Source organism: Acanthopagrus latus, chromosome 20 (assembly GCF_904848185.1).
Source record: "Acanthopagrus latus isolate v.2019 chromosome 20, fAcaLat1.1, whole genome shotgun sequence".
In the NCBI taxonomy this organism is placed as follows: domain Eukaryota; kingdom Metazoa; phylum Chordata; class Actinopteri; order Spariformes; family Sparidae; genus Acanthopagrus; species Acanthopagrus latus.
In genome coordinates this window covers 19719411-19736638 of record NC_051058.1, presented here as the reverse complement: position 1 = coordinate 19736638, position 17228 = coordinate 19719411, and the positions used below count along the sequence as shown (strand labels likewise).

At 41.0% G+C, this 17228-nt stretch overlaps 1 protein-coding gene and 1 long non-coding RNA gene across 4 annotated transcripts in view; both read left to right on the top strand.

The window, feature by feature from the left end:
• Positions 1-17228, top strand: part of tbkbp1 (TBK1 binding protein 1) — a 67929-nt gene that overhangs the window by 32864 nt on the left and 17837 nt on the right. For 2 of the 3 annotated variants that reach the window (XM_037082400.1, XM_037082399.1), the window contains 4 exons: positions 6123-6245; positions 8557-8661; positions 12080-12227; positions 15358-15602. In XM_037082400.1, the coding sequence (XP_036938295.1) occupies positions 6123-6245; positions 8557-8661; positions 12080-12227; positions 15358-15602 (621 nt within the window). The remainder of the gene's footprint in view (positions 1-6122; positions 6246-8556; positions 8662-12079; positions 12228-15357; positions 15603-17228) is intronic. The other variant, XM_037082401.1, reaches the window with a different exon arrangement.
• Positions 2019-2907, top strand: LOC119010331. Its single transcript, XR_005071949.1, has 2 exons — positions 2019-2369; positions 2574-2907. It is a non-coding gene; the product is annotated as an uncharacterized LOC119010331 (long non-coding RNA).

The following is a 17228-nucleotide window of genomic DNA, read 5'->3' as shown; positions in this document are numbered from 1 at the left end:
GTCGTAAACAACACACCAAACAACAGCAAATCCTCACATCTGAGAGAGTTTGAACTTGTGAATGTTCGTTTTTTTGTTTTTAAAAAATGACTAAAACGATGAATCATTTATCACACTGGTGGCATATTAATCAGTGAGTGGACCAGTCACTGCAGCTCTGGTCTGCTCTGACCTTCGTTGTCACAAAAATGTGGTCAAACTTTGTCCTACCTGAGATTTCTGTATCCACACATCAGCTGGGGAAGTTTCAAGGCGATATCTATGGCATAAGTTTATATTTCTATGAGCAAATCTGAGCTGAGCTGAGCTGAGCTGGCCAGTGATTGATTAGGTATTAGTGAGGTCATCCCTCAGGAACTGATCCTATAGATTCACTTTAATGCTGAACTCAGAGAGATAAACTGTCTCAACTATATTTGATAATCTGAAGATAATCCCCAACTAACGTCTGACCAGTCGTGGACTCTGGACCACACACTTTGTAAACAAACTTCAGCTTCGTAGCTTCCCTTTATTGATACTATTTCAGTTTTAAACCCAGTTCAATTAATCACGTCTACATACATGAGACGTATTGGTGAAATCGATTGGAAGTCCGCAGGGGAATAGTTATTGAATCTGGACAAGGATCGTGTCAAGAGGCAGGACACAGAGTTCATAGGGTTCATCCGGTGAGGTCACGAGATCTCAGGTATTGGAAAACCATGTCCGAATCCAAACAGAACAAGCTGTACGTGATGTAACTGCGGGTCTGAAACAACAGAGAATCAGCTTAAAGTTTCATGCACGAAGTCAGTTTCACCGTGAACATTTCTGCACAGCCGGGCCCGTTGGCTTGGTGGTGGGAATCAGACGGCTTCTCGGTTGGATGAGGGAGCATATGAAGCAGAAATCCACCTCGCAGCAGTAGCTGGGCCAGCGGGCGGATTTGCAGGGAGGGGGGGAATGAGCATAAAGGAATAGCGTGGGAGGGCAGAAAGTGAGGGAAAGTGGAAAAAATAAGCGGGACGAGGGAGTTAAATGTGCAGAAGGACGCGGCGCGAGACACAAAAGAGAAGAGAAATGAGCCAGAAGAAGGAGATAATGATGTAAGGAGCATGGGGGAGATAAATTGCCGAAATTAAGAACAAAGACGGATTAAAGAGAATAAAAAATAAAAAAAAACCCACTCTTGGATATTCTTATTATCATCAGTCCGGGGTGTTCTACTTACTCTAGGAATCATACTGTGCAGCGATGAGGCTGTAATGTATCCGCTTCCCCTCGGCTTGTGTCGCTGGTTTTACTTTACTGGTATACAAGCATGCGAACGACGCCGCAGAGAGACATATCACGAGCAGAGAACGAGCTTTTTTTGTCTGAGAGAAGAGACGACGAAACGCTCCAAATGACAAAAAGTTATCAAAGAAGAGGCTGCTCCTTGAAATGCTGAGAAAGACTGTTTCCAAAGCTGGTGCAGCATTATGCTCGACTACCCAGGATACTGTTGGTGGAGAAACTGAATCTTTTTGTGATGTCGAAGGTTTTCTTTTTTTTTCTTTTTTTTTCGCAAACTGAAGCTCCAGACAGCTTTGATTCTGGGTCAGGATTAGAGGCTTGCATGTTTTTAATAGAGCCAGTTACATAACTTCAGGTAGAAAAACACCCCTTCATCATGCACTCGCATAAATACACTTTATTGTTTAAGTGGGAACATGTAGCCTAATTCATCTAAAATGCATGTTTGGTAAGTTCATATCTCATTAAATTATTGCACTATGTAGTTCAGGGGACACATTTTCATCAGAAGAGAAAGATCTTCATTAGATGATGTATTTTCATGGCTAAACAAACTAAAAGATAACAAACTCCCTTCATTTTCATGCCTGAATAAACTGAACTTAAGCCTCTTTTGAGGGTAGGGCTGACGAAGGGAGATGAAGTGCAGGTGTGGAGGGAACTCAGCTAACAGGGGCTGGGCTAATTAAAGTGAAACAAGACAGGTGTGGAGGGAAAATCATGCTGGCTAAGGGGGAAAAGGAAGGAAAACTGAACACTGGAAAAAGAGGAAAAAGACACAGACCATGACACCAACACTGATGGGAATGCTGCGTTAGAGATTCAGTTTGATTTAATGTCATTTTTACATATGATGTAACAGTTAACGTTTCTTTTAAATGTAAAAATTCCCCAGTTAAAACAAAAACATTGAAGTGTGAGTCACTTTGTTGGCAGAGGAGAAACTTCACAACAACATCTGCAAACGTTCACGCAGATTTGATTTTCCAATCTAAAAAAAAAACCAACACGCAGCAAGTGTTGTTTTTTTTCTTTCAACACTCTTCAGGATGTAGGCCAGGCGAGGGCGAAGAGAAAAAAAGAAAACCACTGTGAGGACCGCTGAGCCTGCTTTTGATTCCGATAATTGATATTGAGAGCTAATTCTGATCCGTTTTTACTAGACTTTGAGGTCAAACCAATGAAATAATTTTCCCTGCACATCGATGTTAATCTTGCAGTTGAAAATCAATGAATAAATAAATACATAAACATTAGAATACAGTTTTAGATCTGAGATTTTTTTTCTTTTTCAGTGTAGCCAGATGATGTTTCCCTCCGTCTGGGCCACCTAATGGAGAAAAAGCCCCTCGGCGTGTGCTTTGCTCTTCACACTTACCAATTCATTGGATTTTGATTGACATTTTACACGAAAGGAAGAAAAATTACTTGCTGTAAATCATGAACGTCAGTTAAGTGTTGTGGATGATGAGTTGACAGACAGCCCAGCTGATCATCAGCATAATGAAATCAATCGGCAATTTATCACTGAAATACATTTCATCACTTCCATTATTCATTCGTGAACATTTCACTTTCCAATTTTTTATTTGACTTGAGGCAACTTTTCCTCAATAATGAATAGCATGTCCGTGTTGTGAATGATGAATGCTTCATGTAAGACGGGGAAAGAAGTGAAACATCTCTCTGCTTTCATCATCTCATGTCAAGTTGTTTTTAATCCAATCAGCCTTAATTTAATCAAATCACTTGATAATTTATCTTAACTCATGTTGCAAAGTGCTGTAAAGCTCTTTGTGTGGTCTGTAGACCAGAAATATAAACAGAAGTCCAGTGTTTACCATGTCAGATCCACTCGATGTTTTAGTCCACAAACATCATCATCACCTTTTATTTTTTATCAATGTACTGGGTTTGTTGGTTTGTTGACTGAAAGATTAAAACTGGCAATCGGTGACAAGACAGTTTGACTTTCCTCTCCTGAGGTATGGAAGCGAAGAAATCCTGCGTCCTTTCAGCGAGCAGCTGCTGCTGCAGGCCGCAGGCTGCTGCGTTGATGTTGTCTTGCCGGCAGTTTGTTCGGGACCCGTTCCCTCGGAGACAGGTGTTGATTTTGGGAGAGCGGGTGCAGATGCTGGCTGTTGTCACACCTGTGCATCTGTAAACACATCATGTGTCTTTTTACATGGACGTCACAATATTGACTCTGGAGGGACCCTTCGCCCCAACCGGCAGTTTCCGGAGTATTTTCTATAATCTCTGTATTTTTTCTTATGAGGACTTTTAAGTTTTGCTGCAGGCTTTCTCTAAACACGGGCCGCCTGAGTGCGGCTGCTGTAATGATGCAGATGGGAGTGCTCCCTGCTGCTTTGAACATGGGGTGAGAGCGAGCCAGTTCTCCAGTTTCCCCGATGTTCTGCAGTGTGAGAAATCTCGGGGTCCCTCAGGGGGGTTTTTTGGCCATGTTGCGAACATTTACTGTTAAACTGAGCAGAGAGAGGTGTTCTGCTAAATGGAAAAGGGTTGTTTGCTCCTCAAATAGATGTTGCATCAGTGGCAACGACTTCACACGGAAAATGAAAAAGCCCTCCCTGCTTATGGAAGGCACTCTAAATGTAAATGTGTTCATGTAGGGTTAAAAGCACACAGCGTTATATAACGTGTGTGTTTTCCATCACAGGAGCCTGCAACCAAACAGCAGTGTAGCACTTGAACTAGACAAATTGCCTACTTTTTAAAAGTGAAACAGCGGTACATGCTGTACAGCCCACAATGCTTACCCTACAGAATTATGATTACATAATCAGTCGTATCTGCATAATCGTAGCTGCATTTAATGCGATTATTTCTGCATAATTGAGATGTTTTCATGAAGTGCTGTTGCAGCAAAGTTGCACCTGTTCCTCTGTTTCATAACCATGTATATGTTTTCACCCTTGGCTTAAAGCTCAGTGAGGCGATCATGTTCTGAAAGTTAAAGTTTGGTGAATACCATGAATTGTTTTCTTCTTCCTCGGTGCCACAGAGCTCAGCTGTTGTCCAAAAACATTTTAAAAACACATTAATGAGTCATTACCGTGAACACACACTGTAGTTTATCTTGACTCGATCCCACAATTTGTATCCCGATTTGTATGCAAAAAAAGAAAACATGCGTACAGCTTTTCCCCCCCCCACACGTAAATTGGTATTTATACAGTGTAAAAATGAGTTTTTGTTTCGAGAGATAGGTGCAGGTAAGACGATGAGGTGGACATGAGATATGAGAGGAGACAGGTGAGGAGACACAGAGGCAGGTGGGTGGAACAACAAAAAGCGAGCTTTGTTGAGATAAAACTGTATTCCAAGTCCAAACGTGGACACTGGATTTCTTTCCTGATCTTTTTATTCGATCCTGAGTTGTGAAGCAGTTTGTAAAGCCCCATTTTTATATGAATTCTGGAGCGACATTATGTAAAAATTGGCATTTTGTGTGATTTTCAGGCACAGTACATGTGCAGGCACTGTGCTATAATTAGCCTCAGCTGTCAGGTCACGCTTAATGACACCTGGTTTGATGCTGCGGTGGAAAAAGCACAATCATTTGTACTTTTTCTTTTCTCGCTGACACGTCTAATGAGTGCTGGAGTCGATATAGAAATGGGTGTTGAAGTGCGCGTCTGAAACACAATCAGACGCGCACACAGCTGTGTTTAAAGGATGTGTGTGGACATTTCATGTGGTTCTGTCTGACTCTGTGTGTATTAATCCACAACTGAAAATAGTCCCTAACAAAAGTTTTGTTTATTCCTGTTAAAATCTACAGTGCCCAGATGTTTTAACTACTTTTTCTGTTTTTCTTTTTTTGATTAAACTACACATTAACATGAAAGGCATTTTTTTCTAATTTTCTTTAACATTGCAAAATAGGATGTTTTTCCCCATTTCTGTTCATTTCTCAGGGACTCTAGCCTGGATCTGATCTGATTGATGAAACAAATCTGTTGGTATTTAGGTGGCATCCGTCTGCGAGTGATCACAATTTGATGAGGATCCAAATAAACATCCGGCTCCAGCTGATTTGAATATATTTTCTTTGATTCTGGATTAGGCTTGATTGATTTAAAGCAGACTGCTGGGTCTTGATGGAGAGATTGATGTTTTTGAAGATGTGTTTCCTCACTAGACTACACTACCACGTTGTTGGTTTTTTGGTCTTTTCATGGGATTTGTTGACAACAACAAAAACACAGAATGTTGCCCTCCATATCCTCTAAGTGTACAGGACGAGGGGAAGATGAGGATCCTTTTTCTGATGCGTCTAAAGTCTCAGAATGTTATTGTTGTGTTATTATTTGGCATCGTTTTGTCAGAAACATGGACGGATGGACAAATGAAGTTACCAGTAGATGGACAGAAAAGACAGCAGCTGAGTGAAAGACCCGCCCCAGATTGTGGGATGAAATTATAAAAGTACGATAGGAACCAACTTTCTGTGCCAATTCACTGAGAACCGAAAAATAAAAAAAAATCTAGTTCACGAGAGAAAAAACATCCCCCAAAACATGACTTTAGTTAAAAGTGATATCTGGGCCAAACAGACGTTGCAGTCGATGCAGGATGAATCTTTAATGATCCCAGTGTGAAATCATGTGGAAAAAAAAAAAGTGCAGAAAACAGCAGGAGAAAGAAAACTAACAAAACAACATAATAAATAAGAAAAAAGGGTTCATTCATTGTATTGTTTTACCGTCTTGTTCTCCGCCGCTCCCTCCTAACCACGTCCTTGTTAGTGCACGTCTGATAAATCTCTGTAACGTTGTTTACTTCTTCTTCTTCTTCTTCTTCTTCTTCTTCTCCCGCAGTTCCCGATGATCAGCGAGTTCGGGGACAACAACTCCTACTGCTCCTTCGAGAGCAAAGAGACGGCGCTGCTGCACTCGGAAAATGGCAACCTGCAGCAGAGAGTCAACGTCCTGACCCACGAGGTAAGACGAGGGAAGAGGAGGAAGAATCCCCTTTGTTTTAGTGGAAATAATAAAAACCTTATCGCACCAATGTGTTTGAATTCTGCCGAAATCCCTCCCTGCGTGTGAACTAATTGAATTAAGAGCGAATTGAGGCCAACCCTGGTGGACATACGCTGAAAGACGTCCAGAACTAATTAAGCTATAAAGCTGCTGCCCAAGCAGAAATTACCGAGATCGGGTGTTTTTAAGAAAACCATCCAAGCAGCGCTGTGACATGGGATTTTCACGCCGGTGCTCTACTTTGGAGACGCGCTATAATTGGGACCAAACCTGGCCGAGATTTCTGCTGAATGTGTACGCCTTGAGAAGGGAAAAAAAATAAGAGTCTCTCCCCGACACATCCCGCCGTGCCTGTTGGGACGACATACATCAGATGTGTGCACGGCCATCAGTTTTATTACTCTTCTTCTTCTTGAATGTAGCTCTATGACTCTGTGAACGAGAGCATGGGGAAATAGAAAATGAGAAATGGCGGGCAATGGGGAGGCAGGCGGCATGAAGAGCCAGAGAGCAAGAAAAGGGGAAGGAAATGGTTTATGGGAGCAGCAGAAATGATTAACGGGACGCACAAGGTCACACAGCTCTGACACCGGGCAGTCACGGTGATGAAATGTGCCACGGCTCGCTGAGCATGCTCTGTCAGGACCTGGACCACACACGCAAAAACCATATCCTCCTCTTCTTGTTGGTGAAGAGATGGCTTGCACTTATCAAGGAGAGGTGGAGAAAGGTGACACATGTATTTCTTGTCCTGAGGAGGAGAATTAGAGGAATTCAAAAGGTCAAAAAATGAAGGAAAAATGGTTTCTGCAAAGCTTCTCCTCACATATCGTCGGACACGTGACGGCCGGGGCTTCCATCTGAACAAATGTTGCGTGTACATTCTGTTGACTGACACGAGGGTCTTTATGTCTTTATGACCTCGAGGGCATGTTTTGCAGAGCAGGACTGTGTCCAAATCTGTTTACAAGACCTTCATTATCTGAGTTCTGTGCTTGTATTTTGTGGATTCTTAAATTACACAACTACATCCAGAAAAAATAAGAAAATAAGGAGTACAAATCGCCTACAGAGAGGAATAAACGAGGGGCTTTAAGAGGCCCAGCAGCAGATCTTTGGTTCAGGGGCCACCAGCACTGACTCTTCCCTCTATTTCATTATTTGCTTTAGTTGGCATGAGCATAAAGCACCACAAGGCCCAGCGATCCTCTTTATTTCAATCAGGCCCAATCCATTATCTATATTTACGCTCAACCAGATTTATGATCTGCATCAAACTGTTCTCACTCACAGACACCGGCCACCTAAATACACAGGATTTCTTATCAAGATCCAAACATTACTCTGAGAACCATTGTTCCACTAAACTAAACTAAAAATCCTCTGCAGAAAATACTAGAGCAAAACCAGATGGCTGTGAGCTCAAAAGGCTTCATGAAACAACAAATCGGTCCCACAAACAGTGTCCAGACTGACGTACGGATTTAGAAGGTGATAATGAGAACATCTGAATTTTCTCCCAGTCCCTTTATAGAAATCTAGCTCTGGATTAATCCCACTCTCCTCAGTCACGATGTTGTTGACAGGCCATCCTCACCTCGGTGTCAAGTTTCTACAAGAATACGTTACCATAGACACGCTGAATAGGCCTCGTCACTCCGGCACACCGCTGTGATGTTGCTGTACCTCTTTGTCCACGCCGACTCTCTGTTTCTCTCACTCCTTTTCCAGCTGCTGCTCCCACTCACATCTTCATCAAAAAAAAAAATCTCACTTCCGTCTCCTCGCCTGCTTTAAAAAAAAATCTCCTCGTTTCACTCAATTTGCATGTCACTGCCCTCAGAAGTGTCAAAAATGATGCGATTATTGCTCCCAGTGACATTCAACCCCTTTATTATGCCACAGTGTGAGGAGAATAAAACCAGAAAGACGTCCTGACAATTTTTCTTTTCTTTCAAAAGATTGTTGAAAACATGATTTATCCATTTGTCGAGATCCGGGATGAGTTCGCTGCGTGCATGCTGAGGTGTCAGGATTTCAACGTCCTCAATTTGTTGGTTATGTAACTGTTTCTTAAGAGACACATTTGATGACTCTCACAATGGAAGTTTTGGGTTTTTTCTCTGCCTTTTTTTTATTTTTTGTGGCAGAGAGGAAGTTTGACAAAGGAGGAAAAAAGTAAATGTATGTCAAGCCTTTTTTTCCCCTCCTCCTTCTTCTTCTTCTTCTTCTTTGGTTTCATCTTCTTGTCCTCTGTTTCTCGCTGCAGCTCCAGAAGAGGAAGGAGAGAGAGGAGCAGCTGGAGGACGTGATCCAGGCCTACGAGAAGATCCACATGGAGAAGAGCAACCTCCAGAGGGATCTCGACAAGATGGTCAGAGACATCATTCGGTTCATCGCACCGAGCATTTCTCATTTTAACAGTTAACAGTAGCTTTACACGTGAACCACATGGCTTATTAATGATTCCTTACATGCTCTGCTGAGCTGCGTGAATATGTAACATGTAAAATGTAAAATATTAACATGCCCGCGTTTACATTGAAAGCACTCTTAGTTAGTGTAATTGATCCTCCTTTTTTTTTCTCCAGCTGTTTGGATTCACTCTTTGAATATTTTTTCAGTCCAAGTGTCGGGGAAAAAACAACAATCCTCGTAAATTGTTTGCCGAATTAGCCAGAATTTAGTTGGAAATCAAACTGCAGTAACTCACTTTAATTGATAGGCCTGCTGAGGGGAAGTAAGCTAGATAATAGTTGGAAGATTCCTGAAAAAATTACCAGCTATTCATCAGCTTCTTGTTGGAAAGTAGTATTATTAAATTAGAGTAGGTTGGGGCCATGTTGTGGCAACTGAGAGGCAATTTCAAATATTTTCCTTAGTAATTACCAGTGGCTTACCATGACATTTGTGAAAGTGTTAAGTGTTACCTAACTTTGATCCGAGAAGCAATCTCTCTTTAAGGAGTGTAGACAGTTTGGGGACAGAAGAAATGTGAACCTACTCTTCAAAGTTCGGAGAGCGCCGGTCGTGAACTTACACTCTGGTTCACATCTGTCCTGGGAAAAATGTCGGATCTCACATTTCCCAAAATGACACCAATAGAATCTTTAATTAGACATCCGTTCTTTTAAAACTCCGCTCTTCTGTAGTCAGCACAGCTTTCTGTTAAAAGAAAAGATTATTTTTCTCAGACTCTACAAAGTAACCTCTAGACGCTCAGAGAGCCTAGAACAGTTCTCACAGGCTGAGACGTCGCCCTCAATACAAGTAAGCTAAGTGTGATGTCTAAAGTCGATGGAGATCTCTTCATAATGCTCATGGTCTTAAATGTATATGAGTGTTTTCCTGTACAACTTTGCATACAATCTGTATCTCAATACGAGCCTGATAACAATATATAATACTGATAAAGTCTTCATGCCTTGCAGTGGGCAGCCTCCTTAAAAATATAAAATGTTACTACCTATATTTACGTTTCTTGTTAGGTGGGGACCTCTAGTGTTTGTAGTAATTATGACAGGAGCAAAGGAGGAACTCAGCTGACATGAAGATCAAAAAAGTCCAAACACACACAGGAAAATCATGTCTCAGAGTTTGGAAATGTTGACAGCATGAGTTCACTTAAGTAACATAATGCACTTACATAACTTAGGTAACGTAACAAACATACTTATTTTGAAACAAACCAGGATCTTCTCCTAAACCTAACCAGTTCATTTCATTACCTAAACATAACCAAGCTGTGACCATCTCATGTTTTCCATGTGCTTAAAACTGCAACCATTTCATAACTTCAGATAAACTAGTTATTGAGTTTCTGGCAATCAGCCTTTTCAGTCGTTTATGTGTGAGGATGTGTTGCTATATTTCTGTTTCAAATTTCAAAACTAAATCAGTAACATCTCAACTTTCTCCCTGTAACATTTTATATCATAAAGAATTTATCTCTACTCATGTAAATCCTTTTTCTCTGCTGTCTGCTTTCACATTTGGCGACTCTGACAGCACAACAGAGAAGAGAAGACATTTTGAGTGATTTCACAGAATGCACTGGATCACTTTGACTGTGCACTTCCACTACACTACACTGCTTATTTCAAAGTAATTGCCTCTTGAGTGAACTTTTTCATTACTTCTTATAGTGAGTCAACAGTCCTTCAGAGAGAAGAGTCCTCTCAGAGTCATTCAGTGAAATCTCTCCCTTGACACGGCACATACACTTGATTTTTCTTTAGTAGAAGCGAACAAAGGTTTTCATTTAGCAAATTAATGTAATTGTCTTTCAAAGAAACTGCAACTCCTTGTTATATAAAAAGTAATACTAGGATTAGTTTTTAGCTTCATCCTCCAGCTCCTTTTGTTAATAACATTTGTGTGCAACTGTGAATTTTTTTTAACACATTTCTGTAACAAATCAAAGTCGATCCAGACCAGGTAGAGGCTTCCAACTGAACAGATTGGCTGGCTGGTCTCTCTCAGATCCCCTCTGTGATAATAAACCATCTCACATGAGAGTGGAGTCCATTGAGCGGCTCTTTGCCGAGCAGCATCAGCAGTTTTGTGTGTTGGGAGTGATTAAAGCATGAGGTGTGCCAAGATGTTGGAAGTGCCACCTGCCAATGACTGACACAGTGTCAATGTCACCTGGAGCTGCGCCTCCCACTACCTACTGAGCCTCATTGACCTTTAACCTTCCAGCAGCGCACTCGCTCCCTAATCTACATAATGTTCAGACTTTTTCATGAATAGTTTGTACAAGGTCAACGAGAAGTGAAATGAAAACTATTTTCAGGAGAGCTAATACCCACCAAGACCCAACCATCTAGTGCCACGACAAAATGATTATTTTCATGGTTGATCAATCTGTTTTCTTGATTTAGTGATTAGGTGTTTGGTCTATCAATAGTCAGTAAATGGTGAAACGCATCAATCAGTGTTTCCTAAAGCCCAAGATGACATCCTTAAATGTTTTGTTTCGTCCACAACCCAAAGATACTCAGTTTTCTGTCAGCGACTAGTAGAGAAACCAGGAAATGTTCACATTAAAGAAGCTCAAATCAGAGAATTATCAAAAAGAGCTGGCATTTCATTTGATAGTTGACAGTTAAGGCTGTGAAATGGTTGCATTTTTGTTGCGAAACAAAAGATAATCTTTTTCGGGGTTTAAAGCAGACAAGAAGAAGAGCGTTCTTGTAGGTGAAAGACCTGGGCGTGCTCCACCCGCAGATTTTTTTAAATCGCTTATCTCATTTTGAGTAAAGTCTTACGAATATAAAACCTCCATGAATCAAAAATTCCTAATAGAAAGAGTCAAAATAGGCCTTATGTGCAGTTTGAGGTGTGCTGTCAAAAGATTTACAGTCCCTTTTATGATGGCAGTGTGGGCCTCAAGGGAAGCACATGACTTCCTCCTCTGCTCCTAAGGGTCACTGCCAAATAATAAACTTAAATATTGGTTGTAATAAGCTGCTTGCACAGACGACAATAACAGACACTCTTTTTTGGTGAGGAAGGCTGGATTTGTCAACTCAAATCAATCAAACCTTTGGATAAGCTGATAAAGTTAATATCAGTCCCTGGTGCAGATATCAAAACTATAATGTCATTCCAAGGATATGAATGTCGATTAATCACACTGACATTTAGCAGCCTTGGAAATGTACACAAACCAGATTTTAGCAATTTAAAAAGAAGCAAAACCTGGTTGTGTGGCCAGAGAGAATACTGTGTATATGCTATAATGTATTTGCTGGTTTTAAACGAAGTGTTGAACATGTGTGTGATTCCAGACGAGCCTGGTGGAGAAGCACGTGGAGCGGATCCTGGGCCTGGAGTCAGCGCTGAGGCAGAGGGACAACTCGCTGCAGAAACTCAACATGCAGCTGCACAGCAAAGACATGCAGTACCTGCAGCTGCACGCCGGCCCCGACGCTCACAGTGAGTGACCATCAACTCTCTTTATAACTTTCTACCTGTATCACAGGCTGTGAGGTGCGATGGCAACAATGGCGCTAAAGATTTCTATTACTATAATTGCTGTTGTTTTCAGAGGGCACCTTGAACACAGCACAACACTTCTGTCCTTATCAGCACTTTTATTTGGATATATCCCGAGGGAGAAACTTTTCAGCAGCAGGAACAAAGAACAAAACTCCTCATTTGTTTCGCCTCTCCGGCAGTAACTTGCTTTTCTAACAGCAGCTGGCTTAAATGACAATTAACTTTATTATCAGTGTAATTATATGTTTCTTTTTGGATAACATCACATTAATGTTACATTGAATGTTAATAATGAATGAAGTCCTTGAGTCCTGCTACATCTATTTTTGATAAAGGAGTGTTGAGGAAGAGTTCAGGAGTATCACAGCCTCGGGAGTGAAGCTGCTGTCATCTGGTGGTACGACAGCGGATACCTCTGTATCTTTTGTCAGATGGCAGCAGGATGAACAGACTGTGGTTGGGTTGGGTGCCCTCTTTTATTATTTTCTGGCCTCTGTGCAGACAGCTCACTTCACCAGTCTAACTAATGCTCAGTAGATGGTACCAGTGATGTTCTCGGCGTACAAGTGCAGAATCAGCTTTGAATTTGATCAGTGAAGAAATGTTGAATAAAAAGTAAAAAATAATTCCTTTCCCTTTATGGCCATAAATTATTTGAATTTTCAGTATTTAAAACAAATAAGTAATGTCCCTACTTACACCACAGCAAGATGAGTTCATGTTCAAAGACAGGAGATGACTTGTAAAACGATTGTTCCGTGCACATGCACTTCATCTCCTAAAGTTATTATAGATAAAGTTTGAAGTTAATAACTTCTTTGGTGTTTTGGGTGATTGGAAGGAAAGAGGATTTGAACGCCAACCTTATTTACCTGATTTGGCACCCTCAGACTGCTGCCTCTCCCCTGGGAGCTCAGCGGTCGCCATTTTGACAGTGATGATGACATTTTTTTGCTGTTGTGCACCAAAGACCAAATCTGTATGCTCCAAAATCACTGGAATAAGTGTATAAATATATGAAAGGGGGCTTTGTTGTAAAATACATATGTAAGATTTTTCTGAATTTGGCCATTAACTTACAGTATCAATCACCCCTTGTGTGCAAACATGAATGTAGTTTAACCATCAGCAAGCTTCTGCAGAATTATAGTTGAATCATACTGCTGATCCTCCTCAACCTCACTCATCAGAGGAGAAGAGAGGCTGATTTATTGGAATCCAGCCGACGCTTTTTGTAAATGGAAACTGCCCAAATGGTTCAAAACTCAGCCCAAATTATCACAACCCACCTAAAACTATTTTTACCCACATAACTGTATCTAACGTAGTCTGGCAACACTGCCATTATGTTCTCACATACTTCCTTTTTTTAACTATTAGCACCCAGCAAGGAGCGCTTACAGAGCACAATACTGAATACGAAATGATTGACGGGCCACTTTAACGAATATCAAAATCCTCAAAAAGAAATCAGAACGTTTACGTAATTATGTGCTGGTGAATAGAATAAAAGAGGAAAATCTTGGTCATTTAAAGTAATTTCCAGTCAACGGTCTAAAAATTGATATAGACACACACACACACACACACACCTGCTTTTGTTCATGGTGTTTTGAGTGTATTTGATTTTAATCCAATAAAGCTGCAGTAAACTATATTTTAGCACTAATAATAGTATTTCAGGAAGGTTTGATGATGATGGTGAAAGACTTTGCCAAGCATAGTATTAAAATCTGCTACATATCTGTACATAAATCTATAAACGAATATTTACAATACCAATTTATGATACAGATTGGAAGGGACACTCGTTATATCTGTAATTCACTGCTCATCTTCGTCAATCTTTCATCAGATCCAACAATCTGTCCGGAAAGCATTTTAATTGAGGTCAGGTTCATCCTCGGCCTGTTGGAGAGAGCCAGCATGGACATTTTGTTCCAACTCCCCCGGCGGTCACAGTCGCAGATAGAGAGACCTCCAAACTATGAGTGTGCTGGTGATCGAAATCCAATCATTCTGGTTTGGAAAAACATTTGGAGCGACGTGTCTGCAACTGTAAATTTGAGGATTTCTCAGTATTATTCAGCCTGTTGCTGCCATCTGCACCGCCGAGCGATCTCTATTGTGATGAGTCTGCAAACGCTACAGAAAAAACCTGTGAGATGATTCGACTTATTACGATGCAAATTAATTCCTGTACGAGGAAAAGTTTCAGAGATGATTCAAACAAGGCGGGTCGCTCGTCTGCTTTCACCGGAGTTATGAGAGAAAGACGAGTGTGAATAAATCTGAAATCACTAAAGACTTTGGATTATAACCCTGCACCAACTCAACAGACTCCCTCCACGATAACATATGCAGGCCACTACTGCTGTAGAGGAGAGACCGTTAAACTTTGAAAACTTCTCGAGTCGGTAGATGCTAAACTCTGCCCTTTGCGATGACGTGGGCGGCTGCTGAGACATGGCAGAAATGTATCACCGCCACCTCAACAGATGCCTCTGTACTGATGGTATACCTTGACGAAGGGGACGTATAACTCTGTGCATTCTCTATGTTATTTTATCTCATTAAATCTGATTAAAGTTGGAAAATGTTGCATTTAATTTGTCTCTTCAAATTGAAATTTGATGGAAAATGACCACGTTATTAAAACACCAAGCGCCACTATTTCAGGCACACTATTCTCGGAGTGTATTCTTGATTAACAGCTGTGTGAATGAGGGTGAGAAGACGTCTTTCAGAGCAGACTGTGGATAGTATGGGTGCACCTGCGACTGCACATGAGTGTACTGTAGAGGAGGCGGGAGGAGCTGAGATATAAAAGACGATACTGTCAGAGTGTATTCTGGCTCAAGGACTGAGCAGGGCTGAATCACTCACATGCCCACACAGAGCGCATCACCGAGGTACACACTGAGAGATGCTGCCCTTGGAAGAAGAGAATGGTTTCTGCTCTTAAACGCTCATCTATTGTACGACAGCTGTTGATGGAAGTCAAATGAAAAACACACTGTTTTGTGTCTTTGGTTTCACGTCTTCACCCTCTTTTTCTTCTTCCCAGTGCTCGACTGTCCAGCCTTGACTCTTCAGAGCTCCCGCAGCCTGGACGCCCTGTCCGACCTGAAGCTGCAGCGGCTGGAGGCGGAGCTGGAGGGGGCGCGGCACGAGGCCCAGGGGGCATGTCAGCGGGAGGAGGAGCTGAAGGGGGAGTGTGAGAGACTGAAGGAGGAGATGAGGATGCTGCAGAACAGCCAGAGGGACAGGGTCAGTGTTGGCTGGGTTCAGTCCGCTCGGCGTGCCGCACGGGTGGGCGAATCAACTTTAAACACTGTCAGAGTAACAGCTGACCTCAGCACTTTTCTTGTGATGCGTTCCTTGAACTGCTCTGATTGTGAGAAGTATGAAAGAGATGTATTTATCCCCGAACAGAACACCGATATTTACATTTATATAATACATTTTCATTTGCTTAACTTAATGCATTTCTGAGTAGGCTTTCAGTGACATTACCCACTTCAGGGGTCATAACAACTCAATCCTCAGGAAGTTTGTTTCAAAAGATGCAGGAAAGTGTTTGACTTTCAAGCACTTATAAAAAAAAAACTGCATAAACAGTTTAAGGACATCTGGAAAACATTAATAAAAGACTTATGGCTGTCTTAAAATTATTTATAACAGCATTACAGACACATTTATTAAGTCTCAAGAGCTTGATTTATTACTGCTAAACCTTCACTAAGGTATTTATTTCTTTATTTAGAATATTATGCATTTATTAGCAGGTAACTATTGTTTTGTCAGCAAAAGGTATCTTAAGCAAGAACAAAGCCTTACTAAGGTTAATATGTTCTATATTTTAAACTTATAATACGGTTTATATGGATAGTGAAGCACGCTAAATATATGGCCTGATATAGGTAAATTTATATTACCTGTTGTATATCCCATCAGTGAAAATAAAGATGATTAATGGAGCAAATTATATGATTAGTGGCATTATCAGTGACAGTCGGTGAAAGTATGAGCATACGCATGTTCCACCAGGGCCTTGTTACTTACTAATTAACACTTATTACAAAGCCAAGTCAATGATGATGGTCGAAGTTGAACAGATTAAGTTACATCTGAATACTTGCAAACCTCCAGTTATCATAGCTTAAATCAAAGATGGGAGCAAACCCCCAGAAAATGATTAATTTCAGACTATTTTCCTGAGTTTTAGTAAATTTAGGGAGTCATTTTGTTGCCAAAATCTTGTGTCAAGCATGGTGGAAATGAAAAATGGGACTCTTTGGAGAATCTGGAGGGTTGGCAAGAAGCTATAAACAATGTATGAAAAGTAAATGAAGGAGAAAACACATTGTTCAAAGTGGTTTCTGCAGGATAATGCCGCCCAGAAAAAAATATTTTGTATGGATTAAACTAATTAACTAACTACAGAGGTGTTGATCAGTGGATTTTATATTTTTAAATTCACCCTGCAGACACGAACATTTGAGGATTTGTTTGATTTCTTCCGCTGCTGCTGCTGTTTGCGCTGCCGAGTGATCTCTACTGTGATCACTCCGTGAGATAATTTGACTTTTTCCCAACCAGCAGTGCATATTTACCCCACAGACATGAGAGTGGTTCAATCTTTTCATCTCGCTCTCAGTCTCTTTAACAACTCATCCTGTCCTGCTGATTTGTTGAACTTTAATGACACATCCCAGCATCTTATTAGTCACTAAAACAAAGAACAAAGACTCAGTTATCCAATCAAGATAATTCCTCTTTTTGTTGGAGCCATACTGCTACAGATTGTGGCTTCTTGGTTGACTTGTTGTATAGATACACACATGTACTATATAAAAACACACATACAGTGCCTGAATAGTAATAATCAATAATCAGGACCTGTTTTCACCCACAGTCCCTTTTTCTCCTGGCGTT